General features: G+C 58.7%; 2 protein-coding genes across 4 annotated transcripts; both read left to right on the top strand.

Annotated features, from left to right (window-relative positions):
* Positions 1-3,552: 3,552 nt before the first annotated feature.
* On the top strand, positions 3,553-10,045 carry MBD3 (methyl-CpG binding domain protein 3). 3 transcript variants are annotated; one of them, XM_084795590.1, is made up of 7 exons: positions 3,553-3,828; positions 7,117-7,276; positions 7,426-7,647; positions 8,047-8,137; positions 8,625-8,802; positions 9,345-9,529; positions 9,608-10,045. In XM_084795590.1, the coding sequence occupies exons 1-6, from the start codon at positions 3,719-3,721 to the stop codon at positions 9,523-9,525; spliced, it is 942 nt and encodes a 313-aa protein (XP_084651716.1). In that variant the 5' UTR covers positions 3,553-3,718; the 3' UTR covers positions 9,526-9,529; positions 9,608-10,045. The 3 variants fall into 3 exon arrangements, with proteins under 3 accessions (XP_084651716.1, XP_084651718.1, XP_084651717.1); XM_084795592.1 differs by having other exon boundaries at positions 3,557-3,732; XM_084795591.1 differs by having other exon boundaries at positions 3,564-3,828; positions 7,510-7,647.
* A 5,272-nt stretch (positions 10,046-15,317) lies between these two features.
* Positions 15,318-22,658, top strand: MEX3D (mex-3 RNA binding family member D). Its single transcript, XM_084795501.1, has 2 exons — positions 15,318-16,277; positions 20,403-22,658. The coding sequence occupies exons 1-2, from the start codon at positions 15,461-15,463 to the stop codon at positions 21,776-21,778; spliced, it is 2,193 nt and encodes a 730-aa protein (XP_084651627.1). The 5' UTR covers positions 15,318-15,460; the 3' UTR covers positions 21,779-22,658.
* The last annotated feature ends 573 nt before the right edge of the window (positions 22,659-23,231 follow it).

The following is a 23,231-nucleotide window of genomic DNA, read 5'->3' as shown; positions in this document are numbered from 1 at the left end:
CGCCTGGGTCTCCTCATGCTCCACTTGGCCCCTCCCCCTCCTCCTCAAGGGTCCTTTAAGCGCTCAATGCTTGCACATCTGGGAGAGTCTCATAAGTCATTCTTGACTTTAATGGCTTTTAAATTAGTATTCCGGGTCCCTTTGGCCCCATCCATACCCAGGGAGAACAGAGGGTTTGGTTTGGTTTTTTCAAGACAGGGTTTCTCTGTGTAGCCCTGGCTGTCCTGGACTCACTTTGTAGACCAGGCTGTCCTTGAACTCACAGAGATCCTCCTGCCTCTGCCTCCCAAGTGCTGGGATTAAAGGTGTGCACCACCCTGCCTCAGTAAAGAATCAGCAATGATTTTTTTAAAAGATGTATTTATTTATTATGTATACAGTGTTCTGCCTGCATGTACACCTGCAGGCCAGAAGAGGGCATCAGATCTCATTATAGATGGTTGTGAGCCACCATGCTATTGCTGGGAATTGAACTCAGGACCTCTGGAGGAGCAGTCAGTGCTCTTAACCTCTGAGCCATCTCTCCATCCCTGCTGCTTAGTTTTGAGACAGTGTTTTTCTGTGTATCCTTGGCTGTGCTGGAACTCAATCTGTAGACCAGGCTAGCCTTGAACTCACAGAGATCCACCTGCCTCTGCCTCCCAAGTGCTGGGATTAAAAGTGCACCACCACGCCTTTGTAGTGACTTCTTGTCTCAAAAAGTTCTGGATAAGGTGGCACCTGTCTTCCCAGCACTGTGGAGTCAAGAGGATCAAGAATTCAAGGTCAGGCCGGGTGTGGTGGCGCACACCTTTAATCCCAGCACTTGGGAGGCAGAGGCAGGCGGATCGCCGTGAGTTCGAGGCCAGCCTGGTCTACAAAGCGAGTCCAGGACAGCCAGGGCTACACAGAGAAACCCTGTCTCGAAAAACCAAAAAAAAAAAAAAAAAAAAAAAGAATTCAAGGTCAGCCTAGCAGGGGTGGTGCACCCCTTTAATCCCAGCACTCGGGAGGATCTCTGTGAGTTTGAGGCCAGCCTGGTCTACAAAGGAAGTCCAGGACAGCCAGGACTAAAACTGAAAAACCCTGCCTCAAAAAACCCAAAATAAATAAATAAGTTCAAGGCCATCTTCTGATAGATGTTTGGAGGGGCCAGCATAAGCTACGTGAAACCTGTCTCAAAGGGAAAAAAAAAAACAAGGGTAACACGCCTGCCATCAGACCTTAGGGGCGGGATGGCTCCGGGGGTAACACGCCTGCCATCAGACCTGAGCCCCTGAGCTCAGCCTCTGAGGCCCACGCACACACAATGTAAGCTAGGAGGATTGTAAAGGCGACACATCGGGCTGAGGATGGCGCTGCTGTAGCATGTTCAAGGCTCTGGGTCCATAGCTGAGTGCACTGGGACACTTGTCCCCAGGCGCTGTCCAGGCAGAGTGCGTCCCCAGCTGCAGGGAAGTGGAGAGCTACTTGCTCGCTCAATACCCCTGAGAACATGACTCCTGGGGAGTCCCCCGCCAGCCCCCTGAGGTGAAACAGCTACAGGCCAAGAGACCCTGTCTGGAAAACCTGGATGTTTCTAGAAGGACTTGTACTGCTTTGTGGTGTTTTGCCACCTGCCCCCGCCCCAGGTTCATCCCTAACACTAGACAGGAGAGAAACAGGGATAGAGGGAGAGAGAGGAAATAGGAAAACCCCTGATCTAATTTCTTTTTCTTTCTTTTTTTTGGTTTTTTGAGACAGGGTTTCTCTGTATTAGCCTTGGCTGTCCTAGACTTGCTTTGGAGACCAGGTTGGCCTCAAACTCACAGCAATTCGCCTGCCTCAGCCTCCTGAGTGCTGGGATTAAAGGCGTGCGCCACCACACCGGGTTTCCTAATTTCTTTCGTTTCTTCTTTGACCTCAGCTTCTCACAAACCACCTCCCTAAGCAACCAACAGCCGCCACGCTCCTAGCAAGGCTCTAGCATATTTGTGTACCCTCTGAAAAGTTCCCAGAATTCAGACACTGCAGCTGCTAAACCATGCCTCTGCCGGAGCGGGAGGCAAATCATAGCAGCTGTGGACAGTCTGAAAAAGCAGCCCATATTTCTACACGGGGGATAGAACAAAAGCACTTCGTTATATTCCTGTGTTTTGTTAATAAACCAAAATATCAGAATTCTCACTACAGATGGTAAGAGGCACAAAAAATTAAAATTAAAGGTTAGAAAAAATTAAAATTAAAGGTGTCAACCTTCCTCCAATTCCCACATGCAAATACCCGGTAAAACCATTCCAACCCTGGGAAGGTGGTGGTGGTGGATGACTTTAATCCCAGTACGTGGGAGGCAAGGGCAGTAGCATCTCTAAATTCAAGGCCAGGGAAGGCAGTCCAGCCAGTGGTGGGTGGCCAGGTTTATAAAGAGGTTCTCTGGGAGGCAGCGGTGGTGGCTGACGCACGCAGGAGGCAGAGGCGGGTGGATCTTAGAGTTAAGGCCAGCCTGGTCTACAAAGCGAATGCAAGACAGTCCAGGCTACACAGAGAAACCCTGTCTTGAGGCGGGGAAAGGGCTCTGGCTTACCACCAGTTCCTGTCCTCATGGCTGCGGTGGCCAAGGGGCTGAGTGTGAGGTCGCCGTGGCACCCAGGCCTACACTAACTTGGAAACGCTACAGCTGGATCTCATAAATCCCAGGCTGGTGGTCCTGACCTGACCCCTTCCTCCACCATCGCGGTGCTGAGATGACAACGCCCGCATCACTCAGTGCAAACTGCTTCCGCCTGGGAGCCGCCTTGCTCAGGCTGGTGTGCAGCCGGAAGCCAGGACGGCCTGCCCAGCACGCGTTAGGCTCTGCTTCCTAGTTCCGCTGTTTTTGCAAAGAAGAAAAGTTTTAATAAAAATAGTTTTGGACGAAGCCGGGCGTGATGGCGCGCGCCTGTCGTCTCAACAATGTGGAAGCTGAGGCAGGAGGACTGCCGCGCATTGGAGGCCCAGAGTTGCATCAGATCTTGCTCACACCGGCCTAGGCGGGTGTGTAGCAGAACCTGCCAATCGCACCCTGCGCTGCTGCGGGCGAGCGCGACCCCCAGGGACAGCACGGCGGGGACCAGGTGCGACACTTCTCTCGCCGCGTCCAGAGCGCAAGCGCGAGCGCTGTCCCTCCGCCCCTCCACGCTGATTGGCTGCCCCGTCTCAGGGCGGGTCTTACGAGAGGCTTCAGCCGCAGAGACAGGTCCTGAACACTCTGATTGGCCTCGCCGCCCCGGGGGCGTGTCCTACGCCTGATGCTAAAGGCGGGGCCTACGGGGAGGGGGCGGGGGCAGGCCGCTGCCAGAGCCGAAGTGATCCGATTGGCCTTGACCGCCGCGGGGCGGGGCTTGAGGGCAAGCTGGGGGGCGGGGCCGAGGCCGCGGCTGCGCACAAGAGTCCGGACCGCGGTCAGACGAGTCCCGCGAGCCAGGACGGGCGGGGCCAGCTCTGCGCCTGCGCACACGGACGCCACGCGCGGGCGGGTGGGCGGAGCGGCCCCCCTAGCGGGGGCTGTGGAGCGCGGGGAGGGGGCCGAGCGGGTGGCAGTGCCGGCGCGCGCCCGGCTGGGGGCGGAGGGCGGAGGCCCGCGGGACGGAACAGCCGCGGCGAGCGGCGGCGGCGGCGGCGGCGGCGGGAACCGAGCGGCGACGAACCCGGGGGTCGCGACTGGCGGCGGCGGCGGCATTGGCGGCGGCGGGCCCGGAGGCGGGCGGAGAGCAGGGGCGCGATGGAGCGGAAGAGGTGGGAGTGCCCGGCGCTCCCGCAGGGCTGGGAAAGGGAAGAAGTGCCCAGGAGGTCGGGGCTGTCCGCCGGCCACAGGGATGTCTTTTACTATAGGTGAATGAGCGCGCCGGCCGCGCAGGGCCCCAACGGGCGCCTCCCAGCGGCCTCTGCGGCGGCCTGGGCGCCCCGACTGCGGGCGGCGGCGGTCTTGGCCGGGGCGACGTGCGTACGGGGCGTGCGTCGTGCGTGCCAGCTCGTGGTCAGTGCGCACGCGCCGGGCTCGGCTCGGGGCTCAGTGCGCGTGCGCCGGACCCAGCGCCTTGCCTTAACTGCACGCGCGCGCGTGCGCGCCGCTCGCAGCTGCAGCCTCGTGGCTTCGCGCCCGCCCGTGGCGCGAGCTTTTGTCCTCTTTGCGGAATCGGGGACCGCGCAAGCCGGCCGAGGGGGGTGCCCGGCCTTGGCCAGACGCCGCTGGGAAGCGGGGGGCGGGGCGGGGGTTGGGCTTACCCTTTCATCCTCGTGGGGAGCTCGCGGGGGCCATAACCCTGATTCTGGGGAGCAGGGTGAACTGCCCGAGGTGGCTTGATCCCCTCAGCTGCATCATTTGGGGTTCCAACTACTTGGGTCCGCAAGATGCCTCCCGTTTTTGCAATTCTTCCAGATCCCTTGGTCTTGAGTCGTACCCCGTACAAGTGACATCTGTCACAGTGGCTTCTGAGCCCTGTGAATGTGGTGTTTGTGCCCAAGACTTTCCCCCTTCTTTGAGACAATGTCTACATAGACCAGGCTGTTTTGCAACCCCTTAGGTTAACAGCTGTTGGAATTACAGTCAAGCAGCCTGCACCTGCTGCTAGTCTTCCCTCGCTTTCTTTCTTTCTTTCTTTCTTTTTTTCTTTTTCTTTTTTTTTTTTTTTTTGCGGTGGTGGCGATAGACTCCTGGGGCTCATGTATGCCTGGCAAGCACCATCCCGCCGTGTCCCCCGCCCCCCCCCCTGCTCTCTGAGCTGATTGAAGTTGTCCCTGTGAGGAAATCTGGCAGGCCCTTTGGTCTTGTGGAGTCACAGGTTGGCGGCCCAGGACCGTTGGGGCTGCAAGAGGGTTGTTGCTGTGGCTTCCTAAAGGCCTGGGACAGTTGAGGGTTTTAATCTGTAAGCAGCAAATGGTGTCTTGGGACCCTGTGTGCATGCGGCCCCGCCCCCATTTCTGACTTGCGCAGTCTTGTTAACATTTTTTTTTTAATTTTATTTTTGAGACAGGGTTTCTCTGTGTAGCCCTGGCTAGCTGTCCTGGGATCGCTTTGTAGACCAGGCTGGCCTCGAACTCACAGCGATCCGCCTCTGCCTCCCGAGTGCAGGGATTAAAGGCGTGCGCCACCACGCTCCACTTTTTTTTGTTGTTGTTGTATACAATATCTCGTTATAAATGGTTGTGAGCCACCATGTGGGTGCTGGGAATTGAACTCAGGACCTTTGGAAGAGCAGTCAGTGCTCTTAACCTCTGAGCCATCTCTCCAGCCCCATGTTAACACTTTCTAAACCTTGTAACCCCAGGGTTCTGTCCTGTGAAGGAGTCTATAGACCATGATCCAGCTCTGCTCCCTTCTACCCCGGGGGACACAGGGGGGGCAGCTCAGGGCCTGCAGCGACAGCAGCGCTGTCCCTACCTCTGTCTAAGGCACAACGTGGTGAGAACAGACACCCGGCGGCTCGTGGCTATGACCGCGATGGCCTAAGTCTCCAGACGGTCGCTGTTCCACTTGGCTCGTCACGCAGCCTCCACAGCCCAGATAGCCAAGTGCCATCCACTCGTGTGTGCGGGACACCTGTCGCGCCCAGAATCCTCCCACACAGACACTGGGGAACCCTGTTCTCCCTGTGCATGAGGGCAAGCTCCAGCTGCCCTCCCCTAGGCGCTCTAGGACAGGGTCAGGGCCCTACAGCCCCTGCCTCGGGACCTCGTCAAAGGGGCTGTCCCCATACTAGCACCTCCCACCCCAACTGCTGAGAGAGCCCTTCTGACTTGTTTTTGAGGTAGGGTCTTACTGTGTAGCCTAGGCTGGCCTGGGACTTGTGGCCTCTCTCTCCTCAGCCTTACCTGGATGAGGGACATGTGTCACTATGCCTGATTTTGTGGTCTTGTTTTTTAAATTTGGTTTTTTGGGGGGTGGGGGGTTTGAGATAGGATTTCTCTGTGTAGCCTTGGCTGTCCTGGACTCACTTTGTAGACCAGGCTGTCCTCGAACTCACAGAGATCCACCTGCCTCCCCCTAACCTTAACCCTAACCCCGAGTGCTGGGATTTGAGGCACGTGCCGCCATGCCAGGCTCTAATTCAGCTGTTAGGATGATCAACTGGATGCCAAACTCGCTCATTAGGAGAGAGCCAGCTTTAGTCATGCTCCAACAGGTGGGCTCTACATCAGATTAGGTTTTAGAATATTTTTAAAAGGCCCCAGCGACTAAGGCTGGACTCAAGAGGTTAGAATGCTACCACAGCGGCAGGGCCATCCCCAGCACCACACTGTGCCTGCTACCACAGTGGAGACAGGAGGACCATGGATTCACCAGCATGCTCCACCTCAGTTTGAGACCAGCCTGGCTGGAGGGATCCTTGCCTTCCACTGCCCATCCCCCTGCCCACTCCCTAGGCAGCTGCCAGTCAGAGTCCTGTGTCTACCTGGGGTCCACCAGGCCTAGGACAACATGTGGGCTCCTGTAGCTGGTGTCCTGGCAGTCAGTGTGGGGCTCAACCGTCCCCACCAGAAGCCCTCCTGCCAGCCCCAAGATGGTCACGTCACACCCAGCCTGTAGCCATTTCTGACTAATCCCAGAACAGCCCCCACAAATCTGTTCTGGGACATGCCCTAGCCCTGGAGCCCCCACAAGGTGCGGCCTCATTGACCTCGGTGTCCTCAGGGCCCCTCCACATTTAAATGTCTGAACCTTGCTCAAGGGACTCAAGCAGACACATGCCGCCCACACTTGGGGGCTATGTGGCAAGTTCGAGGCTACCCTGAAGTACATAAGACACTGTCTCAAATCAAAAAGGCTGGGGCTCACTGAGTTGATAAGTGTTTATCTAGCCGTCCAGGCGATGGCCTCTCAGGTGCTGAGAGGAGTATCAGGAAGTCTGAGACCAGCCTGGCCTACATGACTCCTGTCCCCGATACGGGATAGGTGATCCTTGGAAAGCAGGAAGCCAAGGGGTGCAGGCCCCAATATCATAGCCCCCCCCACTTTGGGCTTCCCAGATGTACTGTGCCCCCACCCCAGCCTAAGGCCTGGCTTCTTGGGGCTATTCCTTCTTGCTTTCCTTGAGACCTGTGACACAGGCACGGGGAGCGCGCCCCTCCACGGTGGTTGGGGTGGGGTCCTGCTCAGGCTGACCAGCTTCCCGCCCGCAGCCCCAGCGGGAAGAAGTTCCGCAGCAAGCCACAGCTGGCACGTTACCTGGGCGGCTCTATGGACCTCAGCACCTTCGATTTCCGCACTGGAAAAATGTTAATGAACAAGATGAATAAAAGCCGCCAGCGCGTGCGCTATGACTCCTCCAACCAGGTCAAGGTGAGGGTGGTGACGTCAGGGGTGGGCGGGCCCTTTGGGTTAGCCCACATTGCCATCGAGCCAGTACCTCTGCTGGCAGCAGCATGGCGCGTATCTGGTTTGGTGGGTGGGAGATCTGCCCGCCTGATCGCCCACCCGCCACTATTCAGGCTCTGGCTAACCGCCTCCCTGGCCCCTCCAACCCTCCATGGACCCCGGTCGGAGCGGCCCGCTGCAGAGTCTTCTCCCCCCAGGGCAAGCCTGACCTGAACACTGCGCTGCCTGTGCGGCAGACTGCATCCATCTTCAAGCAACCAGTGACGAAAATCACCAATCATCCCAGCAACAAGGTCAAGAGCGACCCGCAAAAGGCAGTGGACCAGCCGAGGCAGGTGAGCCCCAGGCAGTGTCCATGGCATCCTTTAGGGGGTGGGAGAAACCAGTACCTTGGACGAGATAAGCAAGTGCCTTGCCCCGTGAGCTGCAAGCCCCTCGGCTTTAAGTATACTCCTTAGAAAGAAAATGGCCGCCCAAACTTGGTGGCCCTCACCGGAGGCCCAGCACTTAGCATCTGAGGCTGGGGCGGGGGACTCTGTGGGGGGTCATGAATTGTAGATTTTTTTTACCTTGCCCTTTAAAAATCAACATAACAAAAGCCAAGATTCCTTTGTGGTTTTCTGACCCTTCTGTAAACATCCCCAGGGCTGCTGGGGCCTGGTGCTAGGTAGGGGGGTCACAGGGCGGGGCGTTCCCACCTTGGCTTCCTGTGACCGAGCCCCTCTACCTTAAAGCTGTTCTGGGAGAAGAAGCTGAGTGGCTTGAGTGCCTTTGACATTGCTGAGGAGCTGGTCAGAACCATGGACCTTCCCAAGGGCCTGCAGGGTGAGTTGGGGGGGGGGGGGGCCGGAGGGAGGGCTGCCCTGTGAACTTGGGTGAGGTGGGTGGATGCCCGTGGCTGGGGCCTCTTTTTTTTCCGTTTTTGTTTTTATCAGTTCTCTTTTTTAAAAGGTGTGTGTACACGTGGCCCCATCCCCTGTGAGTCTGTCTGTACCACAGGCATTCATGTGCCAGTGAACAGGGGGCATGCACACCCCGCAACTGGAGTGGCAGGCAATGCGAGCCTTCTGCTGTGGTGTTGGGCGCGGTTCTGGGCGCTCCAGGAGGGTCGTGCTCTCTGTCCACCAGCATCTCTAGCACCACCCCTCTCAGTTTTCTGAGACTGGCTCTCACTGTGGAGCCTTTCCTGCCTCTGCCTGGGCTTACAGGCTTGTGCCACCATGCTGGACAAAGGCTTTGTGGGGTGATGTCATAGCTCCCCAGGAGGAGCCTCTGCCATCCAGTGACCCTGCCCACTGTCACTCTTGCACAGGAGTGGGCCCAGGCTGCACAGACGAGACACTGCTCTCCGCCATTGCCAGTGCACTGCACACCAGCACCCTGCCCATTACAGGCCAGCTCTCCGCAGCCGTGGAGAAGAATCCTGGCGTGTGGCTGAACACTGCACAGCCGCTCTGCAAAGCCTTCATGGTGACCGATGATGACATCAGGTAACTGGCGGCTCCGTGGGCTGCACCCCCAACCACCAGTTAGTCATGAAGGGTGCAGGGCAGGCCAGCTTATACCTGACCCTCAGGAATGCTGGGAGTGAGGGCAGGGGCTGTTGGAATGGCTGGGGTTGGGGTAAGACAGACGTGGACAGTGAGGTGCGGTCTTGGCTCAGAAACTGTCACGGCCATGAGCCTGGGAGAACTGGGAAACAGGGAGCAGACCCTGAGTGAGTGACAGCTCTCCAGAGGCCTGGTGGGCGTGGCTAGGGAAGCAGCCCTGGGCGCTTGTCTGGACCCTGGGGGCCGGCCCGGGTTCACTGTCTCAGACGAGGGAGATAAGCAAGGTGGAGACAAGAGCAGGTCCCAGAACTAGATTCTCGGCCACCGTGCATGGTCTGCCCGCTCCTGTGTGCACGTGGCTTCTACGTAGCTTGGCTGTGAAAAGTGGAACATGTCTAGAGACCAGTGGGTCCCCGCAGCTGATGGAGAGGGTGTGGTGGGCACCTGTGGGCTGTGCACCCTGTCAGAGCCTGTGTTCCCAGGAAGCAGGAGGAGCTGGTGCAGCAGGTGCGCAAGCGCCTGGAGGAGGCACTGATGGCCGACATGCTGGCACACGTGGAGGAGCTGGCCCGAGACGGGGAGGCACCACTGGACAAGGCCTGCACCGAGGAGGAAGATGAGGAGGAGGAGGACGACGACGAGCCAGAGCCCGAGCGTGTTTAAATAGGTGCTGCAGGCTAGGGTGCCGGGGTGTAGGCCCCACCCTAGTCAGGCCTCTGACGGCTTCCCTTCCTGCCTCTTCCAGATGCCCTGCCCAGGCCGTGGTGACAAACTGCCTCCCATGGACTCCTGCGGACCTCCCTCAGCCTGGCCTGGACCAGATGGGGGCCTCCATTTTCTTCCCAGCCGGGTCTCAGTGCAGGTGCCCCCTGGGCCTTGGACTTGCTTGCCCCTGTGCAGCCTGGCAAGAAGCCCCACACTGAAAACTGAAGGCACAGCTGGGAGGTCACCTCCCTGCCTCCACCATAGGAAGAGGCCCTTCTCGTCACCAAGAAGCTATGAGCTTTGTTGGGCGCTGGAGGAAGGTTCTAGAAGCACACCTGGCTGTGCCTGCCTCACAGTGTCCTAACCCCACTGTGGTCCAGGGCCTGGACTGCAACTGTTCATTGGGGCCTCGCGGCTGAGAGCCAGCAGCCAGCCAGGAAGTCAGTCGCTTTTATTCAATAAACTGATGGTAGGAACATCTCTGGGCTCTGACTTGTCATTCTGAGCCACAGCTCTGAGGGTACCTGGCCCATGGGACACACCTGCTCCAGGCCTCAGTGTCCTGGTGTGGCAGGGACATGGGCTTTGAGTGAGAAATTGGCAGCCCCTCTGCTTGACGCCCTTGATACTGACCACCTGAACTCCTGTATCCCTGCAGTTGTGGCCTCTAGGAGGCTAGCAGGGAGTGGGGGCATCTCCTCAAACCTGCCTCGCCCATCTGACAGCCTTGGTGCGGCAGATACCTCTCTAGGGCCCAGCGAGTGCCCCTGACTACCCTGTGTCTGTCAGGGTCTTGTTCCCCACACTGGACAGCACCCAAGGCCAGAGCTGCTGCCCCTTGTCTGCCCTCACCCACAAGGGTAACCGGGCTGGCTCCGCCAGTGAAGGAGCCGGTTGGTTCTGTGACTCTGGGCAAAGTGTCTTGTGCCACCTCAGAGGCTCCAGAGTTGTTCTATTTGCTCCAGCATAGAGACGGATGGGCTCAGCATCTGCTGGCTGGAAGATAAAGTGTGAGGCAGGGCACCATCCCCTATAGGCTGGGGGTGCCCCGGTCATCCACTGTCCATGACCATGGAGGAGACTCCCGGCAGGACCAGGTCCTACTATGCTGACGACTCCCCCAGGACCATCCACACATGGCAGCCTGACCAACGTGAGCTGCCAGCGCCAGGCTCTTAAGTCATTGGGGGCCCACAGGCGCAGTGGTAGTGCAGCTTCTCGTGGGGCACCCTACAGGGGCTTCTAGCATGTGCTGACGGTACCCAAGAAACTGTTGGGGGTCTTCGGGTCCACACGACCAGTGTTGGTTTCCGGGCCTTATGCCCTAAAATGCAACATGGCCGTTGAGGACACCTCAACCTAGTGACTGGGTGGGGCAAGGCCACCTAAGCTTTCTTGGGGCATGGGGAAGGGTTCTCTGCACCCACATGGACATGTTGGGGCTGCCTATGTCCCCACCCCAAAGCCCTTTCCTCCTTCTAAAAGCCTGTCACACCTTTGTCGTCCAGGTCACCTGGTAGCCCTGCAGCCCTCCTATATAGCCCTGCACCTTGTCCTGTGGCCACCAAATTGCTCAGCCCCTCCACAGGCCACTTCTGTCCCGTCAGCCACCATGGCCAATGGTGGCACCACAGGTAAAAGCTTGCCCGGGTGGGGCTATCTACTTGTCAGAGTATTACTAGGCCATGAGCAGGAAAGCAAGGCTCTCGCACGCCTCAGCCAGGATGTCACACCGAAGAGACACCCCAGCCCAGACAGAAGCTCACAGTGGGACCCTAGAATGTGAGAAAGCAAGGACAGTCAAGTGGGATAGTGGGGACTGAGGAGGACAGGGCCTCTGTTGGGATGGTGGAATATTCTGGAACTACACAGATGTGGCTCATTATCTTGGAGCTGGGGATAGAACCCAGAGTACTATGCTGCCCACACCAGGAAGAGGCCCACAGCAGTGTCCTGCAGTCACTTTCTTTTTAAAGATTTATTTATGTATACTGTGTTCTGCCTACCCACCAGAAGAGGGCCACCATGTGTTTGCTGGGAATTGAACTCAGGACCTTTGGAAGAGCAGCCAGTGTTCTTAACCTCTGAGCCATCTCTCCAGTCACTTTCAAATGAATCAAAGGATTCTCTTCAAATTTAGCTTTATTGTTAAGGAAAGGTTGAAGTGCCAAGCGTGCTGGCACACTCAGTCTTGTGTGCCATGGCTTCACCATGGTGCCCTCTGTCCACCTGGCTTCAGTGAAGTGTCCTGCAAGCTGCCTCCTCGCCTGTGTGCTCACCACACACAACTTTAATCCCACACACGGAGAAAGGCCCCAGGGCAGCAGGGTCCAAGGGATCGGATGCTGGTGGCTAGCTAGGCTCAGAGCATGCGCCTTTACCTGCTTTCACATGTGTGAGTATTGTGGCTGGGTGTGTACCATGTGTGTGCAGCGCACACAAAAGCCAAAAGGGGGTCAGGACCTTGGAATTAGAGTTACGCATGCTTGAGACCCACCATGAGTCTTCTGGGAGAGCAGCCAGAACTCTGACCACTTAAGCTGTCTCCCACACATACTCATTTATTTGGAGATGAGGGGGACCCTAGGCCCAGCTGCATGCTTGGATATGCTCTACTGCTGAGACACACCACAGCCCCTGCGTTGTTCGGGTTGTGTTATTGTAGTTGATTGGTTTGTTTACTTGTTGCCTGTGTGTAAGTGTTCACGTACAAGCACCGCACACATGCAGATAGCACTCAGAGGACCACTTCTGGTGTCATTACCCAGGTCATTTGCAGGTCACCCAGATGCTCCGTACCAGGTTCTACATACCTAGGTCTTAAGGATGTCACTCAACTCCCTCATTGGCAAGGCATGCATTTCTGCAAGTGAGCAGCTGCACGTTCCTGGGGTTAGTCCCACACCCCCATGGCCTCCAGAGAAACCCTCGCTCGCCACACTGTCCCTAGAACTGACCATGCCGCCGCCGCCTCCTCGGGGCTGGGATGACAGGCTTGAGCCAGTATAGGCCCTGTATATATGGTCTGGATGGAACCCGGGGCTCCCAGCATGTTGGTGGGAGCAACACCCTTGGTCTGCTGTTTGTTGTTAAGATCTCACCCTGAGCCGGGCGTGGTGGTGGTGGCGCACACCTTTAATCCCAGCACTGGGGAGGCAGAGGCAGGCGGATCTCTTATGAGTTCGAGGCCAGCCTGGTCTACAAAGTGAGTACAGGACAGCCAAGGCTACCCAGAGAAACCCTGTCTTGAAAAACCAAAAACACACAAAAGACAAAACGAAATATCTGGCCCTGGCCTCCCAAGGTTACCCCTTAGTCACAGGCAGGCGGATATCTGTTGGGTTCGAGGCCAGCCTGGTCTACAAAGTGAGTCCAGGACAGCCAAGGATACACAGAGAAACCCTGTTTCAAAAACAAAACGTGTATATGCCTGAGTTTATGCCTGAGCACTGTATAGTGCGAAGGCGGCTCTGGATCCCGGGAAACAGAGTAACAGGTGGTTGTGAGCCATTGCGTGGGTGCTGGAAGCTGACCGCAGGTCCTCAGCGAAAGCTGTAAACTCTCAACGGAGGCCTCTGCCCTCTGGCTTTTGAGACAGTCTCTCTCTCTCTTTTTTTTTTTTTTTTTTTTTTTTTTTTTTTTGGTTTTTTGAGACAGGGTTACTCTGTGTAGCCCTGGCTGCCCTGGACTCACTCTGTAGACCAGGCCAGCCTCTGCCTCCCGGGTGCTGGGGTTACAAACACGTTGCTGTCATTTAGGTTTGGGTGCTCACCTTTGTGGCATCTTCCAGCCCCTTGCTCCTAACCTCTTGGAAAGCCACTTGAGGTGTCTGTCAACCCCCAGCTTTGCATCTTCAGACAAGGGACTGCGTGTCTCTCCCTCTGTGTGTCCTTTTCCAGAGCTGAGCTCTGTGCTCCTCCACTTCAGGAGACCAGGACCAGTTCAAATCCCCGAGGGGAAGAGAGGGCAGAGGTGACCTGCTTGACTGGCTGCATCGGGATGCAGCCTCTCGCTTTGACTAGCTGCCAAGGATGCTGGAGTTTCTGCCAAGTCAAGGACAAGGCCTGTAGCTAGCCCAGGGAGTGGCCAGACTTTTTACACCCCCACCCCGAGGCGGGGTTTCTCTGTGTAGCCCTAACCATCCTGGAGCTTGCTCTATAAACCAGGCTGGGCTCCTCAAACCCACAGGGATCTGCCTGCCTCTGCCTCCAAAGTGCTGGGATTAAAGGCCACCATGCCCGGCTCTGATTTAATAATAACGATGATATATAATTATAATTATTATTTAAAAAATAAACTTTCACTTCATAGCCCTGGCTGGCCTAGAACTTCCTAAGTAGACCAGGATGGCTTGGAACTTAAAATCGTGAGCCACCACACCCTGCCAGCTCTTGGCCTTTTAATTAGGATGAGGTGGCTTCTGGGCAGGGGAACCCACACACTGGAGGTGTGAGGACACTCCTGGAGGGGTGCATGGGAGGGGAGCAGGAGCACTGCTGTGGCTAAGGGAGCTACAGAGCAGAGCAGACTCTGCCACAGACCCCACACAAGCTGACCTGCAGTCGGCTGTAAGCAAAGGACCCAGGCCAGGCCCATCCTGTCCCCTGCTGTTCATCCTAAGAAATCTCAACAGGAACACTGAAGTGTGTGTGCTCCAGCAGGGGACAGTATGGCCCTGGCGGTGGGCAGAGCTAGTGACTATGATGAGATGCCCCATCCAGGGTACACGACCCAACCCTCTCCACCCCCAAGGTGAGGATGATGAGTTGGGAAAAGAGGTTTGACTTGGGAAAAGAGACGACCTCAGGGGCTGCCCAGGCACCACGCCATGACAAGAGGTATCCGACCAGGGCAATGAGCGAGCAGGATGCCACAGTGCGGGCTCTGGGTCCCCAGGTCATTAGCTGTGCTTGGGACAGAGGGCCCGGACTCGGGAGAAGACAGGCCCTGGGAGGGACGCCACACTTTTCGTGCGGAGACGGGTTTTATGACTCTAGGGGTGGATTCCGGGAGCGGAATCACTGTACCCGAAACGTGAGAGGGACAGCTGGGACTAGCCAGACACCGAAGAGGGACCATAGCTACGCCTCTGCGATGGGATGGAGTCCATGGCTTGGAGGTGACTGCGAGATGACTCCCTGACACAGGGTCCCCATGGTCCCCAGGCCCACGGGGAGGAACTCCCTGCTCTCGAAGGGCGGGGACTGACTTGGGGGTAAGGGGGACAGACACCGGAGGGGGACCCCACACGTGTGCGCACAGAATAGAGTTCCTATCTTAAAGTGGGATGCAGGAGGGGGAACCTGTGACCGCAAAGCGATCCCCGATAGAAGGTCCCCTGGCGAGCACTGGAAGTACTGGGAAGGGAGGGGAAGCGAGGGATGATGGCGAGGGCCCGGGGCGCACACGATCCATCCCAGATCCCCCGGGACGCACCGAGGTGGCGGAGAGTACAGCCGACTCCGCCGACCCACCTGCGGCGCCTCCCGCACGTGCGAGCCGGCTGGGGGAGGGGGAGGGTCCGCGCCCTGGGCGGGGGCGGGGCAAACACGTGACCGCCGGGCCGGCCCGCGCGTGCGCAGCAGCGGTGCCCATTGTTGGCCGCGGTGACGTCGCGGGGCGGGGCCGGGGCGGGGCGGCGGGAGGGCGGAGGGAGGGAGGGCACGAGCGTCCCGTGCCACCGCCGCCGCCGCCGCCGCCGCCGCCGCCTCGGCCGCCCAGGAGCCGCCGCCAGCCCCGCCACAGCGCCACCGCCCCGCAGCCCCGCGTCCCCGCAGCATCCCCGCGCCGCCGTCCCCGCCCCGCCGCTGGATGCCGGCGGCCGGCGGCCGAGCTCGCAGACGCGGAGGGCGGCGCGGGCGGCGGCGGCGGCGCGGGCCCGAGCGCTAAAGCCATGCCGGGCTCCACCGGGCAGCCCGACGCGGGCGGCGCGGGAACCGGGACCACCGCCGGCGACCCCGGGCATCCGCACCCTGCGCTCCCGGGAGCCGAGGATGCCGCGCCCCGGCCGCCACCCGAGCCCGACGACGCGGCCGCTGCGCTGCGCCTGGCGCTGGACCAGCTGTCCGCGCTCGGGCTGGGGGGCGCGCGCCCCGGAGATGAGGAGGGGACGGCGACGCGCGGCGCAGACGGGGCGGCGGAGCGCGGAGAGGATGGGCCCGTGCCCCCCGACGAGCTCGAGGCGGCCGTGGCGCCCCCGGTGACTGGTGCGCCCTCGATGGGCGTGGGACCCTCGATGACCGGTGCACCGTCGATGGTCGTGGCACCCTCGGTGACTTGTGCACCCTCGATGGCACTGGCACCGTCGGTGACCAGTGCACCCTCGATGGCCGTTGGACCCTCGGTGACTTGTGCACCCTGCATGGCTGTGGCACCCTCGGTGACCGTGGCACCTTCGATGGCACTGACATCCTCGGTGACCGTAGCACCCTCAGTGACTGTCGGACACTCGGTGACCCTGGCACCCACAATGCCCGTGGCTTCCTCGGTGGCCCCCGGCGGGCTACCTCTTCTGGACCCCGACGTGAGCCCCCGGCCATCTCCCCCAGATGTGTTCGCCAGCTTCGCGCCACACCCGGCCGCCCTGGGTCCCTCGACGCTGCTGGCTGAGCAGTTGAACGTGATCGGCAGTCGCAAGAAGGGCGTGAACATGACCGAGTGTGTACCGGTGCCCAGCTCCGAGCATGTCGCGGAGATCGTAGGTCGCCAGGGTGAGTGCCGTCGGGGGGGGGGGGCGGGGAGCGGTGCAGGGGCACGCTTATCCTTGTGGATAGGAGTCCAGGGGAGGGTGTATGTTTTGGGGAGAGTAAGAGCCATTCTTAATCCTATGTGGATGTGACCAGGAGACCCCCCCAAGGGACACGCCCCGCGTGGGTTTTGGGCCTCCGTGGATTCCTTGGCGCCTTTGTTAAAAGCTGCTGGCTGCTGAAGAAGTTGGGCACAGCCCAAGCTGTGGCCACTGCTGCCGCCGCCTTTGTCTGGGTTCCCAGGGACAACCACAATCCATGTACGGTATCTGGGGACACCCTAAGACACAGGCCCCTCAGAAGTAGCCATGGGCAGTGGGTGCTCCACCCCCCCCCATAGACATGGGGCGGGGCCAGCTCGGATTTGTTAGCCCACAGAGGGTGCCCGGAGGGTCAGGATTGAAGTGTAGTAGTTTAGAAGGTGCCTTCCTCAGCTCCCTGGTTTGGGGGAGGGGTCCAGACTGGGGGTGCTTTTGGCTGAGGGAAAAAAAGAACTCTAGCACTAGGGGTACCCTTTGACTGGGAATCTGGGGTTTATAGGAGGGTCTCCTGGCTGCAGAAGCTCCCCATGGGGTGCACTCTGCCTGTCTGGATAGGCTGACCCCCCGCAGGCCTAGGGTGTTAGGGATTCAAGCTACCCAGGAGATGGGGTCCCTGCCGCAGCGCCGCGGAGCTGGGGAGTGTCTCTGTTGCCCGCCCATTGTTCTCTTTGTTCGAAAGCCAGGCTGAGATTCGCACGGTGACATCAGGCCAGCCGTTGCTCATTGGCCCTTGAGCTGCTGGGGCGGGCAGGAGGGTGGTGGGCAGTGCCCGGCCCTTCACACACCCACAAGCCTGGATAGCGGTGGCCCCCAAATTTCCCCTGCCCATCCCCACCCACAGCAGCCCACTCCTACCACCCCCTACCGAGAGTGGGGCAACAACCTGGTTCTAAGAACTTTAGGGTGGGGCTCAGCCATCCCCTGGACCCTCTGAAACCGAGAGAGACAGGGGGGTGGGGTTTAAATTGCAAGGATAGCTGTCGCTCCCCAGCAGCCAGCGGTCTGTCCCCAGTTCCCTGTGGGTGGGGCAGAGCCAGCGCCTCCTGTCTTTTTGGTTGTTCATTTACCTGTCCCATGCCGACGGAGAATGGACTGTGTTGGGCCTAGGGGTTTGTGCTGAGGGTGGGGACCAGTCATCAAGTGAGCCAGCTGTCCCTTTGTGTAGGCAGCTTCTGCCACCCTGGGCTGGCTTCCCAGGTAACCCCCCTCCCAGCGCCGTCCCCTGTCAGGGTAGCATTACCAGGCTTGTTCAGGGTCTGTATGGACACGTGTAGAGTCAAGGCCTGTAATCTTTTGTCCCAAAGTCACCTGGCTGCTGCCTCTTCCTGGGGCGGGTCCCACTACAGTCCTGTGTGGGTAGCTGAGTACTCGGTGTTGGGGAGTCAAACCCAAGGTGTCAGACCGAGTCCCAGTCTGCTGTGTTTGTTACTGGGACCCAGATTTTGGGATGTCATCGGTGGCCGACAGCAAAGTTGGCCCCTGAGCTCACCGCTGCTGGTCTGGATAGCCCCCCTGGATCACTAAGTCCTGGCTCTTTGTGTAAATGAGCTCAGGCAGACCCACGTGACCATCGGCCTCAGGGTCCTTCCCCCTGACCATCCGTGGTACCCAGCTTTTCCCACACAAATGCATCTAGCCTACTTGGCTTTTTGTTGCTGTGATAAAACACTGGCCAAAAGCAGTTTGGGAGGGAAAGGCTGCAGCCCTTCACTGGCGGAAGTCAGGGCAGGAGCCTGCTGCCTGTGGCCTCAGCCTGCCCAGCCTGCTTTCCTACACACCCCAGGACCACCTGCCCAGGGACGGCACCGCCTACAGTGGGCTGGGCCACTCTCATCAATCACTAATCAGGAAAGTGCCCTGCAGTCCCGCCCATAGGCCAGTCTGATGGATGCAGTTTGTCAGTGTCATGTTGACAAGCCACCTGTCAAGTCCTTTGACCTCTTGTCCAAGTGCTGGTCCCCCCTTGTTCTCCAGAGTGCTTCCCTGAACCCCTCGGAGTTATCCATCAAAAGTCGGGTTGTGTGCACCCATTCCCCTGACCAGCTTGTCCCCTGGCCTCATTCTTTTCAGATGGAGAATGGGTTGGAGGGCATTTTGGCCACGCCCCCAGCCCCTCACTGCGGGGGGGGGGGGGATACCTGGTTAGAGCTCCATCCCTCCCTAGCCACGCCCCTGTGCCCCAAACCACGCCCCTGTGCCCCAAGCCACGCCCCTGTGCCCCAAGCCACGCCCCCCATTCCCAGGCAGTGTTATGTTTTTGTTGTTGTTGTTTTGGTTTTTCGAGACAAGGTTTCTGTGTGTAACAGGGCTAGCTGTCCTGGCACTCTGTAGACCAGGCTGGCCTTGAGCTCACAGAGGTCCACCTACCTCTGCCTCCCAAGTGCTGGGATTAAAGGCGTGCGCCACCACCGCCCAGCCTAGCTCTGTGTTTTGTTTGTAGCCCAGGCTACAACCTCCATCTTAGAGCAGTTCCCCCCTCAGCCTCTTGTGTGCAGAGGTGACAGGTGTGGGCCAGCATGTCCTGCGCCTTGTAGCCTCTTGGTCCTTAGAGCTGCCATCTGGGCCAAGGCAGGTGGCACAGCCCAGGAGAAGCCACTGGCTGGAGTGGGAGGGGCCCTGGTGAATGAAGATTCACTGCCTGCTTCTTCCCTTGGTTCACCCGCCTGTCCCAGCTGCCGCCATCTCCCGCAGCTGCATCCCAGCCTTCTACCCGGGAGCACAGTCTGTGTGCCAGGCCGCTGTACCTCCAGGGCCTCCACCCCACCCCGCTCTGCCCTACCCCACCCTACCCAACCCCCACCCCCACCTGAAGTGAGGCAGAGTGCCCTACATACATACGAGGGATCCAGGCCAGGCCAGACAGATCAGGGGCAAGCCTGGAGCACTTTGGGGTATCAGTGCAGAGACTTCAGATACCAGCTTGCTATTTGGGGTCCCATGGAAAAAGGCATGTAGAGCTGAGTAGTAGGAACAGCCCCCCTCAAACCCTGGCCTAGGAGATGGCAGAAACTGGCCACATTTCCCAGTTTATTCAAAATTGGGGCACCGCTGAGCCCCACAACCCCCAGCTCCTGTCTTGGTGGTGTGTTCTCCTGGGTCCGCTCTCATTAAACCGTCTGATCCGATGCTGGGACAGGAGCCACACTGCTACCCTCTGGGACCCCATAGCACTCAGTGTGGCCCAGCTCCACTTCTCAGACGTCCAGCTCCTAGGGCAGCCACCAAGGGTGCCCCCAGATGTCTACAACACAAGGGCACTCCTGGGTCCCCCCCAGGGAGTGGGTGTCAAAGACTTCAGAGACCCATGGGACTTTCTGGGGGTGCTCCAGAGTCACCCCGGAGTCTACCATCAAGCTAAGGCCCTGCTGCAGCCTGGCAGACGTCCTGACCTCCACCCACACACGCTGGCCTCAAACTCCCTGTAGTTGAGCCTCACGCCTCCACACAGCCAGTCCTGGAGATGAGACTAAACTTGTGGCAATCCTCCTGCCTCAGCCTCCCAAGTGCCCGGACAGCAAAAGTGTGTACCACACTACCACCAAGGGTGGTGGCAGGCTCCCGACATTGATTTACTGCATTCCAGCTAAGACTGGGGAGCCACACAGTCAGACCAGAGGGTGGGTTCCCTTCCTTTTAAAATTCTATTTATTCAGTCATTCCTTGGGAGAGGGCGGATTCAAGGCAGGACTTGTGGGAGCTAGTTCCCTTTGCCACCATTGGTCCTGGCTATTTATCTTTTTTGAGACAGGGTTGCTCTGTGTAGCCCGGGCTACCCTGGACTCGCTTTGTAGACCAGGCTGGCCTGGAACTCACAACAATCCACCTGCCTCTGCTGGGATTAAAGGCGTACGCCACCACACCGGCCGGTCCTATTTAAACTTCAGCCATCAAGCTTGGCACCGAGGCCCATGGGCCCTTCCCTTACTAGGGAGATGCTTTCCTGGCCAGATTTTGCCCTCAGATGCAGATGTAGGGTGTCTGGGTACAGACTGTGGAAGATGGCTCACAAGTTGGGGCACCCTGGGTCACCTGTCTGCCGTCTTCCTAGGGTGCAAGATCAAGGCCCTACGTGCCAAGACCAATACCTACATCAAGACGCCAGTGCGCGGTGAGGAGCCGGTCTTCATCGTGACTGGCCGCAAGGAGGATGTGGAGATGGCCAAGCGTGAGATCCTGTCGGCCGCCGAACACTTCTCACTTATCCGCGCCACGCGCAGCAAGGCGGGTGGGCTGTCGGGGGCCACCCCAGGCCCCCCCAACCTGCCGGGCCAGACCACCATCCAGGTGCGCGTGCCCTACCGCGTGGTGGGGCTGGTGGTGGGGCCCAAGGGCGCCACCATCAAACGGATCCAGCAAAGGACGCACACGTACATCGTGACCCCGGGGCGCGACAAGGAGCCTGTGTTCGCCGTGACCGGGATGCCGGAGAACGTGGACCGGGCGAGGGAGGAGATTGAGGCTCACATCACGCTGCGCACCGGGGCCTTCACCGACGCAGGGCCGGACAGCGACTTCCACGCTAACGGTACCGACGTGTGTCTGGACCTGCTGGGAGCCGCAGCCAGCCTCTGGGCCAAGGCCCCCCACCCAGCACGGAGGCCCCCCACAGCCACCAGCAGCCTGCGTGGGGACAGCGCCCTGGGTGCAACCAGCTCCTCTGAGCCCTTTTATGTGGGCAGCCGTGGAGGGCCACCGCTGCCGGACCCAAGTCCCAGCAGCCCCTATGGGGGCTCTGGCAACGGGGGCTTCACGTTTGGCGGGGATGGGCCCGGTGCCCCCACGGGGACAGCCGCCCCCGAGGACTGCGACTTTGGTTTTGACTTTCTGGCGCTGGACCTGACCGTGCCTGCCGCGGCCACCATATGGGCGCCCTTCGAGCGAGCCGCGCCCCTGCCGGCCTTCAGCGGCTGCCCCACGGTTAATGGGGCACCCGCACAACCCAACACAGGTACCCGGCGCAGCAGCGGCGGGGCCGCCAGCACGCCACGCCACTCACCCACCCTGCCTGAGCCCGGAGGACTGAGCCTGGAGCTGCCGCTGGCGCGTCGCGGCGTCCCAGATCCAGTGGGTGCTGTGCCGTGGCGATCCCCGCAGAGCACACTGCCGCCCTTCTCCACGACCCCCTCTCTGCCCAACACCACCCCGGCGTCCTCCGCCCTGGACACCGTGGCCTCGGAGGGCAGCCACAAGCCATCTACCACAGCGGCAACCTCCTCGGCGCCCGCAGTGGCCCCAGGCCCGCCCGCCACAGCCTTGGCCCGCGAGTGCGTGGTGTGCGCTGAGGGCGAGGCCATGGCCGCCTTGGTCCCCTGCGGCCACAACCTCTTCTGCATGGATTGTGCCGTCCGCATCTGTGGGAAGAGCGAACCAGAGTGCCCCGCCTGCCGCACGCCGGCTACCCAAGCCATTCATATCTTTTCCTAGTGTACCTCTACTCTCGGGGCAGCCCTGGCTCGGGCTCGGGGCGGGAGAGGAGGGGCAGGGCAGGACCTGGGTGGTGACGTGGGGCGGTGGAGGGGCCCACGCGTTTCGCAAACAGCTTTAACTCCTGCAGCAGGCGTAGAGGCCATCAGCTTACGGCCCAGCGGCAGCGCCTCCGTTCTTGACAAGTGACAGTATTGAGTGAGCCGGTGACAGTAAGCCGGAGAATTCTGTTTGCACTTTTTATTAGGACACCCCTCCCCGTTTCCGGGGTGATCTTAAAACAAAAAATAACACGATATTTACAACTCTCGCTGGATTTAACAGTGTGGATTCTTGTAGAAACTTCCAGAAAAAGGCAGGTGGCATTTCCCCCTCCCCCTCCCCCAACACATACACACACACACACTCCCTTTTTTTGGGGCAAATATATACCATTTTGTACATCAGCCACGAGGTGGCCAGAGGAGGGTAAGGGGAGGGTATCCAAGGGGCGTCCCATCAAACAAATTTATAACTTTTGTTTTATTGTGGTTTTTGTTTTGTTTTGTTTTGTTTTTTAAATTAAGATTCAGTGTTGAGGGTTTTTTGTTTGTTTGTTTGTTTTTTAAAAAGGTTTCTAAAGTTTTTTTTATTGTTATTTTTACTTCATACTTCCTGTGTATATGTAGGGAATTTATATTAGATATATGTACTTTACGGAATAAATTTTAAGAACTAAAATATATTTTATTTTAAATAAAGCAACGGACCTTTAATCTTTGACAGCTAAATCACTGATTATATATTTGCTGAACTGATTTAAGGGTTTAAAAACATTGTATCCAGAGTTTTATTTTTGGACTTGAAAGCCTTCTTAATAAAGTTGTTTTCCTATATGTAAGCGCTGGCGTCCGCGTGGTATGGGAGGAGGGAGACCCTAAGGATAGAGGTTCAGAGCTGTGCTTGGCGCCATAGCCCCCCAAACTGTGACATCCTGGCACTCCTGACAGACAGACACTGGGACAAACTGGGCTGTAAAGTACAGCTAGCCCCTGCCAGTCGGTGCCTGCAACCACACCATTCCCTTTATTATACTGTCTGTGACCCACAGGAAGGCAGCAGCCTCTGGGGGCTCTCTGCCCACCCCTGCAGCCCCTCTAGGATGTGGAGAGACGGATGGCAGAGTTAGCTGGGTGCTGGTTGGTGGGCACCCCATTTATATACAGACAGCCCGGCATGGCTGACCACAGGGAGGGGCTGCAGGCCAAGGGGTAGGGACGCGATGGAGCCTCCGCAGGACTCCGAACACCACGGAAGCCCAATGCGGTAGGTAAGCTGGTGATGAGTCCTGTTGGGGTTACTCACAGGTGTGCGGGTGAGGGGTCACAGGAACAGAACTGAGACAGCTGCATCCCCGACATCCACCCCTGCGTAGGTGACAGGTCACACAGCTGGGAACCCGGAGAGCACAGGG

Source organism: Acomys minous (genome assembly GCF_964271855.1).
Source record: "Acomys minous genome assembly, chromosome: 9".
Taxonomy (NCBI): Eukaryota; Metazoa; Chordata; class Mammalia; order Rodentia; family Muridae; genus Acomys; species Acomys minous.
Note: the sequence above shows the minus strand (reverse complement) of the source record. Positions and strands in the feature narration are given on the sequence as shown.

Bases quoted from the DNA above. Each gene is read 5' to 3' on its own strand.
- MBD3 (XM_084795590.1), top strand. From the start codon at position 3,719: ATGGAGCGGAAGAGGTGGGAGTGCCCGGCGCTCCCGCAGGGCTGGGAA. The intron at 8,138-8,624 runs GTGAGTTGGGGG...ACTCTTGCACAG, and splicing joins CCTTCCCAAGGGCCTGCAGG to GAGTGGGCCCAGGCTGCACA. The intron at 8,803-9,344 runs GTAACTGGCGGC...CTGTGTTCCCAG, and splicing joins GTGACCGATGATGACATCAG to GAAGCAGGAGGAGCTGGTGC.
- MEX3D (XM_084795501.1), top strand. From the start codon at position 15,461: ATGCCGGGCTCCACCGGGCAGCCCGACGCGGGCGGCGCGGGAACCGGG. The intron at 16,278-20,402 runs GTGAGTGCCGTC...CCGTCTTCCTAG, and splicing joins GGAGATCGTAGGTCGCCAGG to GGTGCAAGATCAAGGCCCTA.